Source organism: Myotis yumanensis, unplaced genomic scaffold (genome assembly GCF_028538775.1).
Source record: "Myotis yumanensis isolate MYYU_CA2020_CCGP unplaced genomic scaffold, mMyoYum1.0.hap1 SCAF_20, whole genome shotgun sequence".
Classification (NCBI taxonomy): Eukaryota; Metazoa; Chordata; class Mammalia; order Chiroptera; family Vespertilionidae; genus Myotis; species Myotis yumanensis.
This window is the reverse complement of record NW_027223771.1, coordinates 16881980-16908429: the sequence shown is the minus strand read 5'-3', so window position 1 is coordinate 16908429 and position 26450 is coordinate 16881980. Positions and strand designations below refer to the sequence as shown.

At 47.5% G+C, this 26450-nt stretch overlaps 2 protein-coding genes across 2 annotated transcripts in view; both read left to right on the top strand.

The window, feature by feature from the left end:
* The window catches only part of LOC138998300 (zinc finger protein 551-like), a 294368-nt gene that overhangs the window by 230244 nt on the left and 37674 nt on the right, over positions 1 to 26450 (top strand). The window lies entirely within an intron of this gene.
* Positions 1 to 26450, top strand: part of LOC138998613 (protein Daple-like) — a 53293-nt gene that overhangs the window by 22716 nt on the left and 4127 nt on the right. Inside the window, exons 2-7 of the mRNA XM_070400746.1 lie at positions 3824 to 3930; positions 9757 to 9868; positions 17371 to 17500; positions 20787 to 20920; positions 21369 to 21506; positions 22124 to 22284. Coding sequence (XP_070256847.1) covers positions 3824 to 3930; positions 9757 to 9868; positions 17371 to 17500; positions 20787 to 20920; positions 21369 to 21506; positions 22124 to 22284 — 782 coding nt within the window. The remainder of the gene's footprint in view (positions 1 to 3823; positions 3931 to 9756; positions 9869 to 17370; positions 17501 to 20786; positions 20921 to 21368; positions 21507 to 22123; positions 22285 to 26450) is intronic.

The window sequence follows — 26450 nt, the reverse complement described above, 5'->3', positions numbered from 1 at the left end:
TATAATGTATTTGTATAGCACCCTGGCCCTAACACTGGCCCTGTTGCACACCCATCGGCCCCTGTGTCATTCATGGAATGTTTTATATTTGCAACCAGCCCTTTCACCAGGTCCAGAGAAACCGAAATTTTTGTCCACCAACTGCCCTGATGCCTGGGGAGGGCGCTGACTTTCATTCACGGAGCAGCTACTGTGGGTCAGACTCCTTCTAAGCACTCTGTGGGAATAAATGGATTTACTTCATGTAGTTCCTGTTAAATGTGGTGACAAAAAGGGTGACTGACTCCCTCTTCCCAATTATCACTAGGAAATGATTGAATGAGAGACAGGCATGTCCTCTTACACCCTGGAGGGAGACCCTGTAGAGACTTGGGTGAGGGTAGTGAGGGTGCTGAATATATGCAACACTGGAGGAGGTGGGACAGATGGAAGACGAACTTTGTCATGCCTGCTCTTGAGCCTCCCTGGTACAGCCCTGCACACTGTTATTCAGGCCCTCTGGGCAGATATCAGCCCTGGTCCACCTGTCAAGGCACAGGATGTGAGGTGCTCAGGGAGGCAGTGAGGAGCCAGTGCCCCAGGCAACCCCTCCTCCTGCTCCTCACCCCCAGCCTGGAGGCTGCAGCTGGGAGTCCCTTCCTCCACTGTGGCTTCTCTGCAGGATTAGGAGACGGTGATCTGGGCAGGTGGGCAGGGACCAGAGCTCTCCACACTGCCTCTGAAACACTCACCCCCAGAAACCAGGGTGAGGATATGGTTGGTCCTTCTGGGGCTGCAAGGGAAAATCTCCCAGTTGCTGGTGGTGCCAGCAATCCTTGGTTCCTTGGATTGGAGACCTATCCGCCCCACCCATCTCTGTGTCCAAGTCACATGACATTCTCTCTGCCAGTGAGTCTAATTTCCCTCTTACAAGGACACCTGTCACTGCAGTGAGGGCCCAGCCATCCCAGACCCAACGCCTCCTCTGAACTTGATTACAGCTGCAAAAGCCCTATTCCCAAATAAGGCCACGGTCACTATGTCCCATCCGCATGGATGTGGGGACACTGCAGAACACACCTCAGGACAGGTATCACACGGCACACAGAGACACTGAGGCCCGAGGTGGAGTGGAAACACCAGTCTCAGAACAGCAAACTGAGTAGAAAATTCCTGTAAATACTGGTAAATGCACGCCCAGGACCAAGGGCACATTTGCCTGCGGGCAGGAGGCCTCTGTACCAGGACCTGCAGGGCTTTCCTCTGTGAAGTGAGAGCTCATCTCTGCACTCACCTACTCAGAGCACAGAGTTCTGACAGTGGACACACTGCAGCCTCCCGCCACCAGGGGGCGACGCGTCGCCCCTCGCAGTGCCCTGCCTCCAGGCATCACCGGGAAGTCCTGCCTCTGCGGGGAGTCAGCAAAGTTTGTCCAGTAGACAGCAGAGTCCAGGGTTGCAGGACTGTTTGGCCTGAGTGGCTGCTGGCAGTGCAGGGCCCTGAAGCCTTGAGGGGGACGAGGGCCTGGGGGAGGCAGGTGGAGCCCTGAGGCGGTTGCCCTGCAGCGAGGAGGTCCTGCAGGCGTCCTAGGAGGGCAGCCTCGCTGGAGATGTGCTCCCTGCAGGGAGTCCATCAGCTTCTGCAGCAAAGATGGGAAGTGGGGGCCGCGGGGCACGGGCTGAGGACTCTCCGGTCTGCATGAACCAGCTGCTTAGGGAGGTGCCTTCTGAAGTCAGGGTTTGGTTTCTCAGAAAGACTCCTCCTCACAGGCCAGGCCCGCCCTCCCCGCGGAGGGTGATGGATCCCCGCGCCTGCCTCTGCCCTGTGTGGCCCCAGCTCAGGGCGCTGTCCCAGGGCTTTCCTGGGCCCATGTCTTCCTGTGACGGACCGGGATCCTCCTCAGGCAAAGGGTTTGGGCTCAGGCAGAATGTCACCAGGTTGTAAGAAACGCCATAGACACTGACCACCTGCAGCATGTCATGCGTCCACTGGACGTGAGCACAGGAGGTCATTGGTCCACTTTGCCCATTAACCTTCTCTCCTGGCATGAAGGACACCAGATAGGACTCGTTGCAGGGGCCTCATCATAGTGCCTGGGAGCTTGGCGTCCCCTGAAACCTGTGCCAGAGGGATGAGCTCTCCGGATGCGTGTCCATGAAGCTCCAGTTCTGTGGCAACAGGATCGTCCTCGTGGGACCCAGAGTGTGTCACCAGTCCCGGGGGACGGTCCCTGGGCTGCTCTTGAGTCATTTATTAATCAAAGATCAGGTCTCTGCAGAGTATGTGCAAGTCCCATCAGAGCTCATGTAAGTGCTTAATAACTTCAGCAACATGAATGGTATTGCTTGTTGTAAATGCTCTACTAAGCTACAGGTTATATTGAAGACACCAAATAAATTCAAAATTTTAGATAAATTGACGTAATTAATTCCAATTGTGTGTTGAAAGCATTCAACCTGAGTAGTTTATACATAAACTAGAGGCCCAGTGCACCAAATTCGTGCACTGGTAGGGTCCCTAGCAGCTTCCTGCTGGCAGCTGGATACACCCTCCATTCCCCCAGCCAGCCCCCGCCCTGGTTGAACTCCCGGGCAACTCCCCATGGAGTGGACACTTTGCACACTATTATGTAAAATTATTTTTATGTCTGCAGATTTCTAATTTCTCTTTTCAAAAATATATTTCTATTGATTTCAAAGAGGAAGGGAAAGGGAGAAAGACAGAAACATCAATGATGTGAAAGGATCATTGATCAGCTCCCTCCTGCAAACCCCACATAGGGGACTGATCTCGAAACCTGCGCATAGGTCCTGACCAGGAATCAAACTATGACTTCCTGGTTCGTATGTTGACTCTCAACCACTAAGTCATGCTGGCTGGGTAATTTCTCTCCTCTCTCTCTCTCTCTCTCTCTCTCTCTCCCTCCCTCCTCCTCTCTATTTCTTTAAGTTATATTTGAGCTTAATGCCCTGGTCATAGTATGCTCTTCAAGTTGATTTTCATGCAGGGGCACCAATAGGGAGTTTACAGGTTATATTTATTATTTGTTCCCTAAAGAATATCCCCTGTCTATGGACACTGGCCTCTGTGAAGTCATTCTCATCTGCCCAACTGTGCCTTTCTCTGGAGTCTTGTAGCATTTAGTGTTTGCCCTTCAGCAATGACACGTGTATATCACACTGTAACCTGTCCGGTTGAGCTCACCTGCACCCACAATTGAAGCAGCCCTCCATAACCTGCTCTTCCCCTCAGGTTCCCTCTTCCAGCTTCTGTTCCTCAGAGTTTAATCTTTTACGACTAGTGGCCGAGTTGCTGGTCACAACTGCTAGTTCTGTTTTGGGGTCTTCCTTCCCAGGTCCAGCAGGACTGCATTTGTGCAGGTCTCACTTCCCAACTGGACCTTCGACACCACTCTATGCCTCCTCCTCCAGGCTCAGTGGGCATGTCAGAATGAGTGTCGGTAGATGTGCAGTGCTGCAGACAGAGATGTGTAGTGGTATTTTTCCAAGGAGCCAGATGGTTGCTTGCTGAGGCAGTCCCCCATAGACTTAGAAGACGAGAGGGTGTGCTAACATGGGAGGCTCCAGTGCTGTGGCAGATTGCTCTGTGCTGCATCTGCCAGTCTGTGTTGCTGGGTATCAATACTGTACACTCAGACTGGTTTTTAAAGTTTCTGTCCTGTGGGCCTGTGCATCCTACCATGTGTATAATGATGCATTGATTTTAAAAGTACTGACTCCTTCAGCATAAACACTAACAGCTTGTTGAAAAGAAGGATCCTGAGAGTAACTTGCCACAATTGTCAGGTGTTTGCAATAACGTTTTGTCTGTTCCATTGGTGCAGGTGAAAGCTCCCAATCTGGAGGCCACAGTGAGGAAGTTTGATGACGTCTGTAAAAAGGGCAGTGAAGGCAAGGAGTGTGACAACCTGTTCACCATCATTGCCCATTTGTATGACTTCCACCTGGGACAGCCTCTCCTCATATTAGTCATTTTGGAAAAACTTACAAGAAATTTCACAGAGAAAGATAGGAACTGATCCTATTAACACATTTCGTACTGCTCAGGAGTTTTCTCATGTTTCGCGCGTCATCTGTTAAGGACCTCTCAGAAGTGTTCTCATTTTTCACGCCCAAGGAAAAAAGAGTGAATCTAGATACTTATGTAAATTTTGTTTGGTCCCTCTTCATAGAGGAAAATGTTTGACGCAGTACCATACATTAAAAAAGTACTAGGAACTTCAATTGTTTAATTGTTTTTGTGAATAAAAATGTTATAATTATTGAAAAACAACACCTAAAGTGCATTATGATGATTTAAATAATGTGCAGTTTGCCCAAAAACATGCAGTCCTTGGCATATGTCTTAGCAATTTCTATGCGGTACGCAATGTGTTAATGCTGAGAAATGTGGGCTTTTTGTTGAGAAAAGATAATGTTTTGTCACTTTGTTGTTGTTTTTTTTGCCTTTAAAATCTTTTTATTGATTGATTTTAGAGAGAGGAAAAGAGAAGAGAGAAAGAGAAAGGGAAACATTGATTTTTTTTTGTTCCACTTATTTATGCATTCATTGGTTGATTCTTGTATGTGCCCTTACTGGGAAATCAAACCCACAACCTTGGACAATGCTCTACCCAATTGAGCTACTTGGCCAGGGTCTGATTTGCCTTTTAGATGGTCCCAAGTGTATAATAGAACAACATTTAAACATTCACCTTGTATTTCTACCCTGCAAAAAACATTCCAAAGCATTCAGAAGAAATATGATACAGCTCTGACAGCCCATGCTAGGACACAGAAAGGAGTTCTGCTGTTCAGTTTCTCCCACTTCAATGACGCTGTGCCCGAGTTCCAGCTTCCTCATCTATCAGGTGGGAATCATAAAAGCCAGCGTTGTCTGCTTAGCCTGAAGTTGTCTTCACCTCAGAGTTATCAGAGCTTCTTTCTCAAGAGCTCCTGGGCTACCCCTGCTTCTGATCAACAGTTCTTCCAAGTTATCATTCTCAGTGCACAAGGAAGGACAGTGAAGGGACTAAGCCAGCAATGGCGAACCTTTTGAGCTTGGCGTGTCAGCATTTTGAAAAACCCTAACTTAACTCTGGTGCCGTGTCACAGATAGAAATTTTTTGATATTTGCAACCATAGTAAAACAAAGACTTATATTTTTGATATTTATTTTATATATTTAAATGCTATTTAACAAAGAAAAATCAACCAAAAAAAATGAGTTCGCGTGTCACCTCTGACATGCGTGTCATAGGTTCGCCATCACTGGACTAAGCAGTGCAAAGGAGCTTGATTTGATTGCAGTTTCATAATGAACCAACAGAGGGCGCGGCTGCCTGTACGCTTGGTTGTATCTGTTAATTTTTAGCAGGAAAGCAAGTGACAGGGCAGCCCTGGTCCCAGCCCCAGCCCAGGCTGGATCAGAACACATTTTGGGTGAAGGATCCTACTCTCGGAGAAAACACTGCTAAGCACAAGTTACAGGATCTTCTGGAATACCATCATATAAAGAATGACTAAATGAACTGGGGGAGTATTTAGAATAAGAGACAAAGAGGAAATGACAGATTCCCCCTCCCCACGACAGCCCCTCCACTGACCACCACAGCAAGTGTTTTGAAATTGCCTTTGCACGTGATCTCTGTAATCTTGCCTACTCTTAGCCTACACCATCTTCATAAACCCACTCCATTCCAGCTTCCATCCTCATCACCTGGGCCAAATGTCCATGGCCCGCCTCTCTGGCTTTGTCCACTTTTCTAAGTCTTTGTTATCTACTCACCCCTTCTGGCTCAGTCCTGGTCCCACTTCCCACTTGCACACTCAGGGTCTAGGTGACAGCATACACATTCCTATAGCTTTAAATGTTAACAATGTGCTGACAATTCCCAGCCTAGTTGTTATATCCAATTGTCAACTTAACATCTGCATTTTAATATCTGAAGGGCTTATTAAAATGAACAATTAATAAGCCCTTCAGATATTAAAATGCACACAACCAAATCCAAACTCTTGATCCAACAGCAGAATCCCTTCAATTTATTTTTCCTCTAGTTTTCTACCTTTTAGTAGATGGCACCTCTAGCTGACTAATTAGAAATGCACTAGTTGTAATATTGAAAATACTTGATTGCTGGCTGGTGACTGTACAAATGGAAAGGAAGCTAGGATGCTAACCATAGAGGTGCTGCTCTCTGAGTACCAGCCTGATAGCTCCCTCTCTCACCAGCCACATGTAATCCTTCACCAAGTCCTCTGCAGACTATCTCCAAAATAAATATCAAATCTTTTTACTTTTCATCTCTATGGTGACCATCTTCTGTTTTGTCACTTTAAGTGATCACAGAGAACCAGGCCAAAGCCAGCAGGGCAGGCAGCAAGTTCCAGGACAAGGCAAGGTATGATGGGTCACTCGACCTGCCTCCTGACTACCTAAGTGTTCAGAAGCTGACCGGCACATAGAAATAAGTGGGGTAAATGCTACATTTCATTTCCTAGTAATCTGCTATCTTCTGCTTCTGTGATTTGATTTTTTAATCTTTAAAACTAGAGGCCAGATGCACAGATTCGGCTTTCCGATATCCCCCGAGGAGTCCCAAATTGCTAGAGGGTGCAGGCCTGGCCAAGGGACCGCACTGGTGCACGATTGGGCCAGGGAGGGATCGTGGGAGGGCTCCAGGGCATGTCTGTCCCATCTAGCCCAGTCCTGATCAGCTGGACTCCAGCAGCAAGATAACCTACCAGTCACAGCATCTGACCCCTGGTGGTCTGTGTGCATCATAGCATCTGGTCAATTGGTCAACGGTTGGAGAGACAATTAGCTTATTGGATATATATATATATTTGAGGCCCAGAGCAAGGGATTCATGTACTGGTCGGAGGGGGGCATGGCCTGCAAGGATCAGCCTGCGGTGGAAGTCCACTCATTCTGGTCAGCATTAGAGGAGCGTGCTAACCACCACAGGGCAGATCTTACATTGAGTGTTGGCCCCCTGTTGTTCAATACGCTTCATAGTGACTGGTCATCATTCTGGTCATTCTGTTGTTTGGTCACTGGGCTTTTATTATATACTAGAGTCCCTGTGCATGAAATTCGTGCACGAGGTGGGGGAAGGGGAGGGTCCCTCAGCCCAACCTGCACACTGTCCAGTCTGGGAGCCATCAGCAATGTCCTACTGATGGCTTAGGCTCGCTCCCTGAGGTTCTCGGCTCTCTGCAGGGCCTGCCTGCTCCACACCATGGAGATGGCAAGCAGGCCCTGCTGGGCGCTGCCTACTGGCCACACTTGCTTGCTCCTACATCCCCCCAGCGACCCACCAGCAGGCCCTGCTGGGTGCTTGCCTGCTCGGGGGTCCCCATGATGATCTGCCAGCAGGCCCTGGTGGGTGCTGCCTGCAGACCAAACTTGCCTGCTTGGGGATTGCTGTGGTGACCCACCATGCCTGGCTACCTGTCAACAGACCCTGCTGGGTGCTGCATTCGGGCAGTGCTTGCCTGCTTGCAGATTGCCGGGGTGACCTGCCAGCTGACCCTGCTGGGGGCTTGCCTGGTCTGGGTCACCATGGCAGTGCCTGCTGGCCTCACATTGCTGGTGTGACACAGCCAGCATCCTGCCCTGGCTGCTATGGGCACCTCCTTTTTTCACAGTGATGATTAATTTGCATATTACTCTTTTATTATATAGGATGATGTGAACAAGCCTTCTTTCAGTTTTAAGAAACAGGATAGTTCTTCAGTTTAAGAATTGATTTCACACTCATGTATTCAAAAGTTATTTACTGAGGAAGGCCATTTGGCTTGGGGCTCAGGTGTCAGCACACCTGGACTACCAGCTCAGCCAGTGGACAGCCCTGTACCTGAGTCTTCCAAACCTCAGTTTCCCCTTCTAGAAGGCAGGGCTGAGCATGGCTCCTACCTTGTTTTCTTTTCTGAAGATCAGAGTAGGGGAGGACAGGGAAGCCCCCGGATGTGTGAAGAGCAGGAAAAGCGTTTGTGTGGGGCCCACAGAGGAGCAGGGCAGAGGCCATTGCAAGAATTTGGGCTTTTATCCTAAAGGCACCAGAGGGTTCTGAGTGGGAAAATGACAAAGGAAGTTTTCATGCTAATGGTCCCTTTGGCTACAACATAGAAGATGGAGGTGGTCAGGCAGGAAGATGGAGCCAGTGGGGGGAGGATTAGCTCAGTTGCAGTGGGTGTGGCAGTGAGGACTGACTAGGTGGGTGAAGGGTGTGAGGGAAGGCCAGGGTCAGCCCATGTTCTCAGCTTGGGCCTTCGGTGGACAGCAGTACATGCAGAAGACCCACACTCAAAAGGGAAGATGGGCTCTTTTCTGAAATCCCAAAATGTTCACTGTTAGGAGGTGTGTTCTGAGCCCTCTGAGGAGGTCCTGAGGCTCTGCGGTGGGAAGCCTCAGGGTTGAAGCACTGACATTCAGACCTTTGGGAAGAAGAGCAGTTGAGGGTAGGAAGAGCAGGAGGAAGGTCATGGGAACCAGGCTGGAGTGTTCCAGAGAAGAAGTTTCCCCATATTGAATGCACAGAGGTCAGGTTTAAAACAGAGAATTCAACCCAGCTTAGTAGTGGAGAGTCTACTGCTGAACCAGGAAGTGATGGTCTGATTCCCAGTCAGGGCATATACCTGGATTCTGGGCTCCACCCCCAGTGTGGGGCATGCAGGAGGCAGCTGAGCAATGATTCTCTCATAATTGATGCTTCCGTCTCTCCTTTTTCAATCCTCTCTGAAATCAATTATATATATATATATATATATATATATATATATATATATATATATATCTCCTCACTGGAGGATATTTTTCCATTGTTTTTTTTTAGAGAAAGTGCAAGAGAGAGGGAAAGACAGAGGGAAATATCAATGTGAGGAAAACACATCAATTGGTTGCCTCCTGTACACACCCTAAACCAAGGCCTTTGCCAGGGTGGAATCTGCAACTGAGGTCTGTGCCCTTGAGCAGAATCAAACTCAGGACCCTTTGGTCCAGAGGCCAAAGCTCTATCCACTGAGTCAAACCAGCTATGGCAAAAAATATGTTTTTAAAAATAAATCAATTTAAAAACCACAGAAGTTAACAGAGGCAGAAAATACTCTCCTGGTTGCCTAGGGGTGGTGGGTTGCGGGGAATTTTGGTGTGGCTGTTAAATTGTATTTGGAACTGCTTTTTGGTGAGCGCTGAAAATAATGTAAAATTGTGGACATGGATGCACAACCCTTAATATACTCAGTGTATATTTTGAATGGGTGAGTTTGATGGTATGTGAACTATATCAATAAAAAGTCAACATTTGAAGCAATGGCAACATGGGATATCTGGGAGGTCTCTGTACTGTTCCTACAGCCTTTCTCTCAGTATGACATTATTTCCAGGTTAGAAGCTAAAAGAGTGAACATCCCAAGAGTCTGGAAGAAATGGCAACTCTTGTGGAGAGGAGTGATGATCCAGAGCACAGGGTCGGGAGGGAGGAGCAAAAGTGAGGGCATCAGTGGAAACATTTGGGGGTGGGAGAACAGGAGAGGAAAACCCAGAGATTTGTGGGTAGTGGTCAAGTTCCCAGTGGAGCTCTGGTGCAAGCTCAGTGCTGGATTGATGTTAAAAGGCAGCAGAAGCTGGAGAGGGATTGGTCTGCCTGAGACCATCAGGTTTATTAGCAGTGATGGCCACCAGCATAGTTGGTTTATTTCTTCCCAAGTTGAAGGTCAGTTGAACAGACAATTTGAAATGATGGCTTTCTCTTTCGTGTGTTTATATTTTTAGGATTCGCTTTATGCTGGAAAAGATGTTGGTACTAAAGGACAATGACATGCAGAGGGTTCTGGGCTATGACCCTGAGCCTGTAGAGAAATTGAGGAAATTGCCAAGAGCTTTGGTGAGTCACTTTTACTCATAAGTGCTTTGAGTTCCCTGTGGACGTGAACCCATCGTGGAAGTCTGGGAGGTAGTTGGAGCTGTGAGTCAGGTGACCGGCCTGGTCAGCAAGAGGTCTGAGGGATTGAATGGCAACTGTGTTTCTGTGGTGAGACCCTGTGATTGGCCTGTGTGCAGTGAGTCCCTGTTAGTTAAGCATCCTCCATCCTTACCTTGTGGTGCTGGACTGGGCTGTACAGCAGAATCATCCTAGAACTTTCTGGTCACTTTGGAAGAGGCCCCACAGGTGTTAGCCAGAGGTGTTAGGACCAGAAGTGTTAGCCTCGGAGGAGAGGGGGCTTGTATGTTTATCCTTCCCAGGTTTTTTTATGTGGGGTCATAGCTGAGACCCACTGCCCTCTCTAATCAGGGTGAGTTCTCTATACTTCCTTTATTATTTTTATTTTTTAAAAAAAGAATTCCATTATTTACATATATATAATTGGTTTCAGAGAGAGAGAGAAACATCAATGATGAGAATTTTTGATTGACTGCCTCCTGCACACCCACCCTGGGGATTGAGCCCACAACAGGGGCATGTGCCTTGACTTGGAATCAAACCATGACCATCTGGCTCATAGATCGATGCTCAACTACTGAGCCAGGTGGGCCAGGCTTAGGTGCAGTAAAACTGCTTATATAAATAAAGGAATGTTATTGCTGGTTTAGTTTACTCCAAGGTATTCTTTGAAACTATTGGGAAATTTGGCAAGAATTTAAACTAAAATTTGAAAATTAACTTCTAAGACCTAGTGGAACTCATTTTGTCTTTCAATACTGTCCTGAGGATATGCTTACTCATTAGAGAGAGAGAGGGAGAGAGAGCGGGGGAGGAGAGAGAAATGTTGATGTTAGAGAAAAGTATCAATTGGTTGCCTCTCATAGGCACTCCCATTGGGAACTGAACACCCAACCTAGGTATGAAACCTGACTGGGAATTGAACCCAGAGCCTTTCAGTGTGTAGAGCGGTGCTCCAACCAACTGAACAACACTGGCCAGGTCATGGAACCAAGATTTAGGATAGAAAACCTTGGGTTACTCCTTAAATTTCTTCATATCTGAGATCCAAAATACAGCTAAGTCAATGGGAGTTCATGGAACAACTTGATGACTTTGAGTGGATTAAATGAGATACAATGTCTGCAACATGCTCATCACTGTGCTAAGCTGGCACTCACTCTATTGTGGTTTCAGTCGGCCTCATCCTGTTTTCTGTGTCATTGTTATAAATTTTCCTTAAAACAGCTCTAGGTTCATAAATTTTGCATCATTTCTCTGAAACGTTGACCCTGAATATTGGGAGCAGAGAGTGGAAAATTTTAGCATCCAGTTACTATCTCATTAACATAAATTCAACAGTTATTGAAATCTTGATTTGCATAATGATAAAATAAGTAATTTTCAATATATCAAGATTCTTTCAATTATAAGTAATTTGCTGTATTTCAGGTCAGATCACGACATCTATAAATTTTTTTCCAGTTTAGATCACAGTTCGTTTGACATCATTTTAAATCTCATCATGCCTCCCACAAATGAAGCAAGTTAAGTTTATGGGATAGATTTTACAAGAGGAATTGATTGAGGTAGTTCTGAAAAAAACAGATTTAGGTGTGATTTCTTTTCATTTTTGTACTTTTGTTAGGGGCAGGAATAGAATATTGGGGACTAGCTGTAATAATAAGAAATATTAATCTGGCTCTGTTAACTGTGATTGTTACATTCTGATTAGAGAAAGCACATTCTAATCTGTTTGAGAGGTGTACGCCCTGGGGCATGGGAGCTAACATGGGAATCCAGCCATCCTCCTTTCCCCAGAACAGCCTAGATTAACAGCCTGGTTGCCTTTAAGCTGGTCCCTGAGGCACCAGCCCCTTATGAACCCCCAACCCGCATTGCCTGTAACCTGTAACCACTGTACCTTGCCTACTTCCCCATGTGTGTAATTTCTACTTTCCCATGGAGTCTGTATCATTCTACCCAAGAGAAGAATGTGGCTTATGGTGTGAGTAGCGCAGATGTTTGTGGATGACTTGCTGCTCTCCCATTCTGCCCACATTAATGGAATAAACACCATATATGAGTCAACCCAGTCTCTGCTACATTCGTTCAAGTATTAACCAGCAGCCTGGGCCCATTAGGTTGTCTGGTTTCACTTTATGTAATTTTATATCAGTTAGTGAAGCTAGGTAATTAACAGAAATGATAATCAATACTCCCCCATCATAAGTCCAAAGATTTCATCCAGTTAAAACAATTTACATTTATTTTAAATTAAGAATGAATTTTTAATTAACAAATAAAATCATTACTAGTTTAGAAATAATTAAAACGCTATTAGCTCATTTATTTACGGCCTAAAGATTTTTTTACTATTAAATCTTTATTATTCAGATTATCACAGGTGTTCCTCTTCCCGCCCCGCCATATCTCCTCTCCACCCATTCCCACCCCACTCTCTGCCCTTATCCCTGCCACCCACTGTCCTCATCCATAGGTGTACAATTTTTTCCAGTCTCTTCCCACACGCCCACACCCCTTTCCCCCCTGAGAGTAGTCAGTCCACTCCCTTTCTATGCCCCTGATTCTATTATATTCGCCAGTTTATTCTGTTCATCAGATTGTTTATTTGCTTGATTTTTAGATTCACTTGTTGATAGATATGTATTTGTTGTTCATAATTTGTATCTTTACCTTTTTCTTCTTCTTTCTCTTCTTAAAGGATACCTTTCAGCATTTCACATAATACTGGTTTGGTGGTGATGAACTCCTTTAGCTTTTTCTTACCTGTGAAGCTCTTTATCTGACCTTCAATTCTGAATGATAGCTTTGATGGGTAAAGTAATCTTGGTTGTAGGTTCTTGGCATTCATCACTTTGAATATTTCTTGCCACTCCCTTCTGCCCTGCATAGTTTCTGTTGAGAAATCAGGTGACAGTCATATGGGTACTCATTTGTAGGTAACTGATTGTTTTTCTCTTGCTGCTTTTAAGATTTTCTCTTTGTATTTTGCTCTTGGCCTTTTAATGATGATGTGTCTTGGTGTGGTCCTCTTTGGATCCCTTTTGTTTTGGGTTCTGTGCGCTTCCTGGACTTGTAAGTCTATTTCTTTCACCAGGTAGGGGAAGATTTCTGTCATGATTTCTTCAAATAGGTTTTCAATATCTTTCTCTCTCTCTTCTTCTGGCACCCCCATAATTTGGATGTTGGTACACTTGAAGTTGTCCTAGAGGCTCCTTACACTATCTTCATATTTTTGGATTCTTTTCTTCTTTTTGTGTTTCTGGTTGGGTGATTTTTGCTTCTTCGTATTTCAAATCTTTGACTTGATTCTTGTGATCCTCTAGTCTGCTGTTGGAACTCTGCATAATATCCTTTATTTCAGTCAGTGTATGCTTAATTTCTAGTTGGTCCTTTTTCATAACCTCGAGGGTCTCACTAAATTTATCAGCGGTCTCACTAGATTTCTTGAGGGTCTCACTAAATTTATTGGTGGTTTCTAGAAAGTTCTTGAAAAACCTTGAAAGTGTGATTTTTGAACTATATATCCAGTAGTTTGCTTTCCTCCATTTCTGTAATTTGTTACTTGTGTCTTTGTCTCTGCATTTTTTATGCTACCCTGTGTTGATAGAGTAACTTTCTGTGTTAGGTGTCCTATAGGGACCAGTGGCTCAGCCTCCCCAATTACCTGAGGTGGACACTCTTGGTATACCCCTTTGTGAGCTTTGTGCACAGTCTTGTTGTAGTTAAGTCTTGATTGTTGTAGGTATCACTGGGAGGAATTGACCTCCAGGCCAATTGGCTGTGAGAATCAGCTGTGTCTGCAGTGGGAGAACTTCTGAGCTGGAGACACACTTCTGGGGAAAGACTTGCTTCAGTGGAACTTTGGTGCTCACTGAGTCTGCCCCCTGAGTGTGCCCCTTATGGATCTGAGTAGTTGTAATCTGGATGTTCCAACTCTGACCCCTGGGGACACTGGCTTTTGGATCTCTAAGGTGCTGCTAATTTAGCCTCTGCCTGAGGCTACACAGCAGGAGCTAAGGAGAGATTCCTCTTCTTTGTTTGTGGTTTGGATGTGCCCAGATGAGGCCCAGCTGTGAAGCAATGCAAGCTGCCGTGGGGCCTTGGACCTTCTTTTTGAAGTTCTGGGTATCTCTGATTCAGCTGCAGTTTGTTGGGTAATGTTCAGATTTCAAAGCGCCAGGCCTTTCATATGAAAGCCTCTGTGCACAGCTTGGGTATGATGGGGTCTCAGGGGATCAACAGGGCAGAGCAAGCAGCTATGGCTTCTCCCCAGTCCCACCCTAAGAGGCCCACATCCCATGGTCCCTTTAATCACTGCAAGCACCTCTAAGAGAAAGCCACCCTCGAGTTCTGCCTGATTCCAGACAGTCCAGTTTTTCCCCGTATGAGTCTGGGTCTCCTAAGATTCTCCTGGACCTGGAGTTCAGACCAGTCCAGAGCTTGAGACTCCCTCCCGATTGAAAAAGACAACCGTGTCCTCAGCTGCCAGCCCTCTCCATGTGCGCCACTCCTCAGTTGCCAGCCCTTTTGACCTGCGCCTCCGTACGTCTGCACTTTACTTCCACACCTCCTCTGAGTCTCAGTGCTTGTCTCTTTCCTTCTAGTTGTAGAATTTCCACTCAGCCAGCCTTCCTGTAGTTCTGCATGATGTCCATTTTGTCTTTTAGTTGTATTTTTAAAGTGGTTGTGTGAGGCAGCAATTTCCAGTGTTTACCTATGCCACCATTTTGGTTTCCCCAGCCAGCCTAAACGTTTAAATTCTGTTTAGAGGATACCTGCATATTTGCTCTCTAAATGTCTTTCTTGCAGGTCCTAATTTAAGACACTTTGCACAGAAATCTATGTACAATATCTTTTTGTTAAAATAATTTCCAATCAGGCTGTTGTGGCTCAGTGATTGAGCGTCAAACAATGAACCAGGAAATCACTGTTCCATACCCGATCAGGCACATGTCCAGGTTGGGGGCTTGATCCCCATTATGGGGCATGCAGGAGGCAGCCTATCAATGACTGTCATCATTGATGTTTCTATACCTCCCTCCTTCTTCTTTTCCCTCTGAACTCAATAAAAATATATATTTTAAAATTAAGTAAATAAAGTATTTTCCAAACACACAGCTTTACTTTGTTCATTTTTCTTATAAACTACACATTAGTGAATCATTTGTGAAATTGTTTCTTAGGCAGTTGGCTGGGAGCTGACCTCTCTAGATAAGACTCCACAAAATAAAATGAATGTGTTGTTACCTGAAAGGAACAGATTGATTTCAATAATTCAGCTGATGGGAAAACAATAATTATTAGAAATGTGGTAGACAAAGTTAGAATGAAGTAGTTAATTTCCATTTATTATCTACTTTTTGTTTCTTTATATTTTCTTTACCCAGATAGGTTTTAAGTTTCATAGGGAGAGTGTCCTAATATTTGTGTATTTCAAAGCAGTTAACATTGGGCATGAGCTGCCTGCAGAGCAGTTTAGAATGCGGCCCATAGGGCAGTTTGAAATGGGTGGCATGGAAACAGTGGATTGTGAGGTGCAGAGTCATTGGACGTGGAGTTGGTGGTGTGGAGTCGGTTGAGTGCAGAGTCAGTGTGTGAAGAGTCAGTGTGTGAAGAGTAGGTGGACGTAGATTCGGTGGACATAGAGTCGGTGAACTTAGAGTTGGTGAACTTAGAGTCGGTGAGAGCAGAATCGGTGAGTGCAGAGCCTCTTCATGTGTAAGAAGTGACTGTCCCTGCCTCCCGCTCAGGGCTGTTGAGGAGAGTGAATGTTTCAAGGACAGAGGGCGCCTAGTGCAGGGCTCTGGATGGGCAGAGAGACGGTGCCCAGGTGAATCCATAGTCTGTGAGCAAACCCTTCCGGCTGCCAGGCTTTGATCAAAACTATGTCCACTGATGGGAGATCCATGGCTTCCCTTCTACCAAGAATCTTTGGTTCAGGCTCCTTAGGGGAAAATGGACAGAAGATGGAAAGGCAGCAGTTACCGCCTGCTCCCAGTCATTAGAAACCCTGAATGGAGAAAACTGCCACCGAGAGAAATGGTCACATCCCTTGGATGCGTGTTACCACACTGTGAAGTCTTTCAGGGGAGACTCTGACCCCTAAGACACCCAGTGGTTCTGGGAGGGCTCTGGGGAGGGAGCAGAGATGAGGGGAAAGAGCCAAATGGCTCCCCCATGTGTGCTGGGCACTGGGACAGGAGTGAGTCCAGCAGACTCCTCCCATGAGGGGACCTGCGAGGGACCAGCCATGGCATCCCACACCCAACATGTGCCTGACACCCAGAGGCCCATAGTATTATTTGTTGTGTCTGAGCCCTCATTTCCAGGAAACTGCCGAGAGCTGTTGGTTTTCCAAGAGGACATGTGGAAACTGTTCAGATAGGAACTGTGTGTTGAATAAAAGCTTGCCCGAATAGCTATTTATTTCCAGCCCCAGATCAGTGGAGTGACAGTGGAATTGAGAGGCCTAGACTCAGCACTTAAACCCTGGACAGACTCTTAGCCCACCCCTTCCTTGTTATGGAAATGGGCTCAGCGAAATCTCATGCCTATCAGTAGCTGTACATGTCAGACCCTCTTGTACCACATGTACAACAGATTGGGGCACTGTTAGGTTTATGTGGTGCCCTTCTCTGACTTTCTGCTACTGGTTTGTTGCTTTTGCCGACATAGTGACCTGCTGATGGTGAAGAGTTTCTTATTAAGCTCAGTGGCTTGACTGGACTGGGCAACATTTAAGGTCTTCAAAACAGACCAGGCCTGCCTGGCCAAGGCTGATGCCCAGGTTGGAGGAACCTTACCCAGGGGTTGCCTGTGAGAGACAGCCGATCAATGATTCTCTCTCATCATTCATGTTTCTATCTCTCCCTCTCCCTTCCTCTCTGTGATATATATATATTTAAAATACATTTTATTTATTTAAAATATGTGTGTGTGTGTGTGTGAGTGAATGTTTAAAAAAACCTCAAAACCAGATAGGGCCTGACTGCTGTGTTGCTTTTCTGTAAGGATGGATGTAGGTGGGTGACTATTGCAAAAAGGGTCTCTACTAGTGTTTAACATGTGGGTTGCGCTGTGATTTGGAAGTCCCTAAAACCTTTCCAAGACATGTTAAACCTGCTAAGGAGCCGCAGAACTGCCCATCATCATATTCCTTGCTTTAAAGCCCAGTGCTGTACGCCCCTTTGTTCAGACACCACTGAGAGACATTGGGTGTCTTCATCACCTAGGCCACTGGGTCCGCATGTGTGTTAGTGGCTGTAGGTCTCCCAGCTGGGCTCTGTGTTGGAGTCACTTCTGTGCAGCTGTGTTTTTGGAATTGAGAAGGTGTATGGAGGCCCTTCATTCTGGGGGAATGAGGATAGATGCATGGGGGTGGGGCCTGTCCAGAGGGTGCCCCGGGGTACATCCTCACCCCACCCCTCTTCCTGCACTAGGATCGTGGACACATTCCCCAGCGGTTTCTTGAGGAGCTGTTGGGGGACAGCATGGCCCTCGAGGCTGAACGGGTGCAGAGGATGAACCAGCCTGCCCACCTGAGCTGGGAGATGGAGCAGCTGTCAGAAGGTAGGTAGCAGCCCCTGGTGCCTGGGAGTCAGCCTGGATGTCGCTTCCTCATCCAGGGAGCTGAGCTCTTTAATCTGAATCTCATGTGTCAGCTCATCCTCACCCCAAGGGAATAAGATTTTATTTAAAAGCCATTTGGAACTGTGTCATTGCAATTCTCCCCAAGGAGAACATGAAGGGTCTGGCAGCCTTGACATGAGGACATGAATTACAAAGTAACAGATTTCTCAGCTCCCATGTGGACAGTCCCAGGAGCTTCCAGATGACAGCACACAGGCACCCTTAGGATGTCTTAGATCTGTCTGTGGGGGATTAAAAGCTCTGGATGGCAGGAGACTTCCCCAGTGGTTACTAACCTCCAGTATACCTGACCCTGGGCATGATTTCCTCCATTCATTTCATAATTGGGCAGATGGGTGCAGTCTGTACTCTGTCCCCCCTGGGCAGGGGTTGCTACATGTTGGCTTCTCAGGGAAGCCAGGCCTCTTCCCATCCCTCTTGTGTTTGCCCCCTCACAGCCCCAGAGGAGGTGTGGGGTTGGCCAGGGGAAAGTGGTCTGGGCGCAGGCAGTGCACCAAGCAAACAAGTAGCCAATTCCTGTGCTGAAGAACATCACATGTGCACCTGAGGTTGCAGGTGAACGTGTGCTTAGATCTCTGCAGAGCTCAGGAGGGCCTTGGGTGTGTTGGGGCGGGGGAAAGGTGCTGCTTTTCCAATATTGATCAACATTCCTAAGCATCATGGAGAGACTGTTGAAAGAACCTGGATATTCCTTCTCTTCAAGGGTTCCCATCAGTTCCAAACCTAAAATCCGTTCATTGAACTGTGAATCTGTGTGAGAAGCCAGTTTTTTTTTTTTCTGGGGTTTGTTATCTCGGCACTCCTGGGACCAAGTGTGGGCCAAATGGGGATCCCTGTTCTAGGACTTCAGGTTCCTGGGGAGGGCCACTGCCAAGTGCTCAGGTACATGGGGAGGACCACTGCCCCCTGGTGGAAGGCAGGAGTGGGGCCGGCTGGCAGGGATCTCTCAGACCTCATGTTTCTCTTAGAGACCAGGGAGGTTGGTGGGTTGGGCAGTCTCCCTGATTCAGGCCCTCTGTGTAGTTTGTGAACCCTTTGAGGTCAGTGCCCTTGACTACTTCTTGGTGTTCACACTTCAGCTACTTAACTAGCAGGAGCCTTACCAGTGGGGAGTAACTCTAGTACAACTGACATTCATAAACAAAGTGTGAATGTACTTTTGCGAGGATGGTGTGGTGGCATCTTGAGTCAGAAAGGCCTGGCTTCAAGTTCTGGCTCCTCCAACTGTTAGCCAGGTGACCTCTTTTGAACCTCAGTTTTCTTATCTGCAAAATGGGGTAATGAAGCTGCCTCATAGGATTGCTATGTGTACCTCCTGAGAGGAGACAGTGAAGCCTTACACCCTGCCTGGCCACCAGGGCACCAATAAAGATGGCTGTCCTCAACACCCTTGTTGAATTAAAAGACCCCCTTTGATCTGCTTCTTGTTGTGTATGTGAACACAGTACGCAATAGACAACCATTGTTTTTTCCCCATAAAATGCTGTGTCAACATAAGAGCCTCTGAGGGGCTGGCCTTTAGGGGAGAAGAAATGAGGCTGGTCATCAGCTCCAATGCAGCACTTGGCGATTCTTCACAATCATTTCCCAGGAGCACAAAGCCACAGGGTGAGGCACTGAGTGAGTCAGGAGGTGGGCTGGGTGAGTTGCAGGACAGTGGAGATGCATCTAATGGCACAAAACTATACACTGAAAAATAGTTAAAATTGTGAACCCAGTGTTGTACATTTATTTCACCCCAATCTTCATAACATGAATTTTTATAGATTTCAGAGAGGAAGGCAGAAGGAGAGAGAGAGAGAAATATCAAAGATGAAAGAGAATTATTGATTGGCTGCCTCCTGCCTGCCCCATGCAAGGCATGGAGCATACAAACTGGGCATATACCCTGACTTGAAATCGAACCATTACCTCATGGTTCATAGGTTGGCACTCTATCGCTAATCCACACTGACTGGGCTCATCCCGATTCATAAAACTGTTATTTTTAAAGCGAATGCTGAAACGGTGCCATTGAATGAGCACAGGTTGTGACTTAGTGGAGTATTCCGCTGTTAGTGTCATTGGTAGCCTTGTAAGGATGAAGCCCTTGGCGTGCTTCCATGTGTTGACAGCATGTGTGTTTGTCTGTGGGGTCCGCTGAGCTGGAGTTGGGCCACGAAGGTTCATCTGCACCACTGCTGAGTTGACTGCTGCTTGGGGTCTTCAGTCTGTTCTGGCTTCTTGGGTCTGTGCTGCTCTCCTTGGTGGGAGCTGATCACATCCACCTTCATGTGCTGGGGTGAAAGCCGGCGTCCACTCTAGGTCCTTCCATCCCCGAGGGGGTGAATAGGAAGCAGATGGGGTGCAGTCAATGGAGCAGAGCAGTGTCAGTAGGGTCCCGGGTTTGAGGATGTGGCCCTGGAGGGACAGGTGAGGGAGCACCCTGACCCCTCACACATTCATTTACCTAAAATCACGTACCTGTGTGTGGCAGAAAGGGGCTGAGAACTCCTGTTCTTCCCAGGTCTGTGCTCCCCTTTCTGTTCTGTGTTCAAGCTGTGTAAAAGCAAAGGAGGAAATCTGCATTCTTCTGTCCTTACCTTATGTTTTGATCTCGCTTAGACTTTTTCAAGCCATTTAGATGTACTGTCTAATTATTTTTTCAATGCTATTGTAAAAGTACAAAATGAAATCGCCATCTGAAGGCCCTGACCAGGGATGGTAAGTACTGGGCATACTTGCCTCAGAGCCTGTACCACCTGCAGACATACTGGTCAATTATCACAGCACCCACACCCTGAGCTGAGCCACCCAGACCCCCATCACTCTGAGAGCTGGCCCAGAAAACTCCATATCTTTGCCATCTCTGTTACTCTCTGAAATCCATGACTTGATGGCCAGGTTAGAACTTGGTAAATAGCGGTTCCAGCAGTTGTACCATGTTGAGGTTTTGCATTGGCCTCTCCACCATCACATTCTTTCTTTTTAAGCTCTGGGTTGCTTCCTTACCAGGCCCCAGCTGAGCCAGCAGAGGGGCCATAATGGCCTGAGGAACACTCAGGTGCCTACAGCAACAGAAGCCTGTGAAAAATTGAGGGGACCCAGCCAAACCTCCCAGGTCCCTCCAATCTACGGCCCAGGGTGGTGGTTGTCTTGGGGCCGGGGGCAGAGAGTGGAAGCCCAGGCCATGCAATGTGGGCTCTGACTCAACTTTACTCTTTAGCCTCCAACCGTATCCTAGAAAACCAGACCCTCCAGGGCGTGGTCCAGGAGATGCGGGGTGCCTCCGTGGCCCGGCAGGACAGCAGCCTGAGGTGCACGGAGCTTCAGGAGGAGAACCAGCAGCTCCAGAAGCAGGTATCGGTGGGTGGTGTACAGAACATACGTGCAAGCAGGTGGTTAGGTGGTGCACCCAGGTGTTGGTGTGGATGTGAAACTGGGAGAAATGCAGAATGCAGGGCAGCACCAGTTATGGTAGCGGGACACGAGTCCTCATGGAACAGAGTCCGAGGCAGCAAGACATGTCGGTGCAGCAGAGTGAGTGGACACTATGGACGTGTCTGTGCCCCATTGCCTTCATCTTTATCTGTGAAATGGAGTTAATGATGTGCCCCCTGTAGGTGTTTTGAGGATCATATGAGTTAGCGAAGGTAAATGGTCTGAGCACATAGTGTTTACTGAAAGGAAAGCAGCGCCCTGTTAGAAAGCACAGGGCGGGCCTGAGAGGGAAGCAGTCACGGAAGCCACGCACATGTGTATAGGACCACGGATGGGCCGCTTCATGGCTGGGTCTTTGTCTCTGCAGAAGGAACAGTTGGAGATGGAACTCCTGAAGGAGAAGAACAGCAGCCAGGAGTGGGAGACCCTCACTGAGGAGCTCGTTAAAGCCCTAGAGCAGCTGCTCAATGAAGTTGACACCCTGAAGGTGGACAGAGCCATTCAGGTAGGCACCCCCAGAGCTTGTGCCTCCCCTGGTGCCCCTGCCTACAATGGGGAGTTTACAGGATCAGAGCCCTGTCCTGGTCATTGATAAGTGATTCCTGGGTGACCAGTTTCCTCGCTCAGCTGCAGCTCAGAGAAGCAATCCTCAGCACAGCAGCAGGATGAGGACAGGTATCTCTGCCCAGGAACACTGGCCATCTTGTTTTTTATTGCCAGGACTTGGGGGAGGAGACGGGTGGTGCTTCTGGCTTTGGTGCCTGGAGGCCAGGGATGCTGCTCCATGTCCTGCAGCCCCCAGGACAGCCCCGCAGGACAAAGAATGATCCTGCTCCATTGTCCAAGGTCACCCTGAGAACCCTGGCAAACCTCCAGGGTGGATTTGCCTGGCACTACCACAAGTCCCAGGGAAGGCATCCCAGCACTGGGGCAGCGGCTCATTGATTTTACCCAGGGACGAGGCTTCCCCCTCTGCCAGCCTTGGCAGTGGCTGTTGCACCTCCCCAAGAAGTGGGCAGGAAGATTCATCCTTGAGAAAAAGCCTGTTAAAGTGTTCTATGAGGTAAGAGGTTTAACTCTGTGAAAGAGACTTTCACAGGGGCTGGGTCTTTCGATCTGCAGAAAGAAAAGTGGGAGATGCTACTCCACAAAGAAAAAGAAAAGACCCAGAAGATGGAGACCATCAATAAAGTACAGTACCAGGCCCTTCTGGATGAACACAGCCGCTACAAGACCCTGCTGCATCGTTCCCTAGAAATGGAAAGCAAGGCGTTCAGGCGTAGGTGGGTGCTGTCAACTGTCAGGGTGACTAGCGAGCTCTCCAGGCTCCTGTCCCCCTTTGCTCTGGTCCCTCATAGTTCCTCTGGATCTGCTGCTTCACAGGGAAGAGAAGTGAATGGAACTCCCCCCTATGCGATGTGGGGTGGGTGCAGCTGGAGGCTGAGGGGCAGGGGGGTCCCCCAGGGGAGGATGGTGTGCCCACCTGATCCTGGCTCAGGGAAACGATGTGTCAGCATTGGGGTCAGTGCTCCCCTGGGGTTCCTGCCCCCTCTTCCTCTTCTCTCCCAACCAAGAACAAGGAGGGGGCGCTCACCACAGCTTCCGATGTACAGGGATGTGCCTCACCAGCTTCCAGGCCTCTTCTCTTTCAAAGTCTCAAAGTCTGGGCTTCTGTGTGTGTTTTTTTAACTTTTAAATTTGGAAACTTTTGAATATATGGGAATGTGCAGAATTGTATAGTGTGATTCCCAGGTACTCATCCACGACATCAGTACTTCGATACTGTGCCCATCTCATGTCATCTTTACCTCTGACTCTCCACCTCCATACTCCTTTTTTTAAGGTGAAATTGATGTCCATTGACATGCACAAATCTCAACTTTGAGCTTCTGCCAGATCAGGGCTTTGTGTGCGTGCAGTCAACCAACACCAACGTCGCAGAGCTCCTGCTCCAGCAGATCCCAGATTGCTCCGGGGCCTGGGGCAGGTGCAGTGGCATACAGAGCTTGTGGGAGGTCTGATGTGCACAGGATACCAAGTGAGGAGAGAGGGGGAGAGATGTGGCTAAAGAGAGGCTCTCCCACACTTGGGGCAGCACAGGAGAGAGCTGTTGTCCACTTCCTATGCTTGTGAGACACCCCTGCTCACAGCATTTCCTTTGAATCCTCCTAAAAGACACTGAGCAAACGTGGGGTCTTCAGTAGTGTAAGCAGCTGAGCTGCAGGGAGTTTCTATCACAGGGTCTGGGAAGGCATTGAGCCAGCAGAGCCTGCTGAGGGTGCCTGCTGCTGCCGTGAGTGTGGGAGCCATGACATTCATTTATTCACTAACCCAGTGCTTCCTGTAGACTCCACAGGGCTTTCCACACCCTTTATCCTCCAAGTGCTCCACCCTCTGGGGGGTGCCAAGACGTCTGCTCCTACCAGACTCTGTTCCTTCCAGACAGAATGAGCATCTTCTGCTTTTTGGCATCCCCCTCTCTGCCTCCTCCTGCACCCATCCCAAACTCCCGTGATGCTTAGTGAGCTTCTGTGGGGCGTGTGGTGCTAGCGATGGTGGGAATGCTCCTAGCTGACTAATGAGGGGAGACTCGTGTGGTGCCCACCCCTCACCAGTTGCCTTCAGGCCTTATGATGTGGTTATAACAGTGTCATTATATTCTTTTTCCCCTCTTTTTTTATTATTAAATCTTTATTGTTCAGATTATTGCATTTCTTCCTCCTCCCCCCCCCATAACTCCCCTCCACCTAGTACCCACATCACCCTCCACCCTCACTCCCCACCCACTGTCCTCATTCATAGATGTGCAATTTTTGTCCAGTTTCTTCCCGCATCCCCCACACCTTCCCCCCCCAAGAATAGTCAGTCCATTCCCTTTCTATGCCCCTGATTCTATTATAATCACCCGTTCATTCTGTTCAACAGGTGATTTATTCACTTGATTTTTAGATTCACTTGTCGATATATGTGTATTTGTTGTTCATAATTTGTATGTTTACCTTTTTCTTCTTCTTCCTCTTCTTAAAGGATACCTTTCAGCATTTCATATAATACTGGTTTGGTGGTGATGAACTCCTTTAGCTTTTTCTTATCTGTGAAGCTCTTTATCTGATTTTCAATTCTGAATGATAGCTTTGCTGGATAAAGTAATCTTGGCTGTAGGTTCTTGGCATTCATGACTTTGAATATTTCTTGCCACTCCCTTCTGGCCTGCAAAGTTTCTGTTGAGAAATCAGCTGACAGTTGTATGGGTACTCCCTTGTAGGTAAATGACTTTTTTCTCTTGCTGCTTTTAAGAGTCTCTCTTTGTCTTTTGCTCTTGGCATTTTAATTATGATGTGTCTTGGTGTGGTCCTTTTTGGATTCCTTTTGTTTAGGGTTCTCTGTGCTTCCTGGACTTGGAAGACTATTTCTTTCACCAGTTAGGGGAAGTTTTCTGTCATGATTTCTTCAAATAGGTTTTCAATATCTTGCTCTCTCTCTTCTTCTGGCACCCCGATAATTCGGATGTTGGTATGCTTGAAGTTGTCCCAGAGGCTCCTTACACCACCTTCTTATTTTTGGATTCTTTTTTCATTTTGCTTTTCCAGTTGGGTGTTTTTTACTTCTTCGTATTTCAAATCTTTGACTTGATTCTTGCAATCCTGTGGTCTGCTGTTGGGAGTCTGTACAATATTCTTTATTTCAGTCAGTGTATGCTTAATTTCTAGTTGGTCCTTTATCACAACATCGAGGGTCTCGCTCGATTTCTTGAGGATCTCACTACATTTATAGGCGTTCTCACCAGTCTTTTCGAGGGTCTTGCTAAATTTATCAGCGGCTTCTAGACAGTTCTTGAAAAACCTTAAAAGTGTGGTTTTGAACTCTATATCCAGCAGTTTGCTTTCCTCCATTTCTGTCATTTGTGTCCTGTTTCTTTGTCTCCGCATTTTTTATGCTTCCTTATGTTGATAAAGTGGTTTCCTGTGCTAAGTGTCCTCTAGGGCCCAGTGCAGCCATGGGCAAACTATGGCCTGTGGGCTGGATATGGCCCGTTTGAAAGGAATAAAACTAAAAAAAAAGACCATACCCTTTTATGTAATGATATTTACATTGAATTTATATTAGTTCACACGAACTCTCCATCCATGCTTTTGTTCCAGCCCTCTGGTCCAGTTTAAGAACCCATTGTGGCCCTCCAGTCAAAAAGTTTGCCCACCCCTGGCCCAGTGGTTCAGCCTCCCCAATTACTTGAGGAGGACACTCTTGGTGCACCCCCTTGTAGTCTTTGTGCACTGTCTTGTTGTAGTTAAGCCTTGATTGTTGTAGGTAACACTGGGAGGGATTGGCCTCCAGGCCAATTGGCTGTGAGAATCAGCTGTGCCTGCCGTGGGAGGACTTCTGTCCTGAAGCTCTAGGGAGGTGCTAATCTAGCCTCTGCCTGAGGCTATCCAGCAAATGCCTCTGTGCAAGGCTTGGGCGGGGCAGGTCCCAGGGGATCAACAGGGTGGGCTGTGCGAATAGTTATGGCTGCTCTCAGTCCTGCCTTCAGAGGCCCCGCTTCTCAGTGTCCCAGCAATTGCTGCAAGTACCTCCGAGAGAAAGCTGCCCTCGAGTTCTGACCAATGCCAGACAGTCCCACTTCTCCCGTATGAGTCTGGGTCCCCAGAGACTCCCTAGGAACTGGAGCTCAGAGCCTGAGACTCCCTCTCGATTGAAAAAGACAAGTGTTCCCTCAGCTGCCAGCCCGCCCAACGTGCACCTCTTTACCTTAGTATTTTACTTCCGCACCTCCTCTGAGTCTCAGTATGCTTTTCTCTTTCCTCTAGTTGTAGAATTTCCACTCAGCCAGCCTTCCTGTGGTTCTGGGTGATGTCCGTTCCGTCTTTTAGTTGTATTTTTGAAGTGGTTGTGTGAGGCAGCAAACTCCAGTGTTTACCTATGCCGCCATCTTGGATATTTCCATGATATTCTTAATGTCTGCTCACATGGGGAAGGTTTGTGCAAGTGGCATCTCACTGGCTCTGAAGGAGTGTTTCATTGTCATTCTACTGGTAGCTCCTTGCTAGATAGACCTCCTGTGTTATTAGGTAGTGTTTGCTGGTGCACAGAGAGCTGGAGCCCTTGGTCTGTCTGCAGCAGGGCTACATGGTTGGAAGGTGGAGGTGCCTGCAGCACAGGCTGGTGGGTCTGTGTTCATTTCACTTGACGCCTGAGTGGGACCCTCAGTCCTTCATTCCCCAGCACATGATTCCTGGGTATCAAGCCTCATCCCGTTGACTCAGTGGGGATTGAGACTCGCTCTTTCTGCCCTGCAGTAGGGTGGTCACCAATGGTTGGAATGTACTTAATCCATGACCCTATAAACACTGAGACAGGAAGAAAATAAAAGTGCTGAACTGAGGGGGAGATGAGGGGGAACTGAGGGGAAGGTAAGGGCTGGACTGGAGGTGCCTGGAGGAACAGGCTG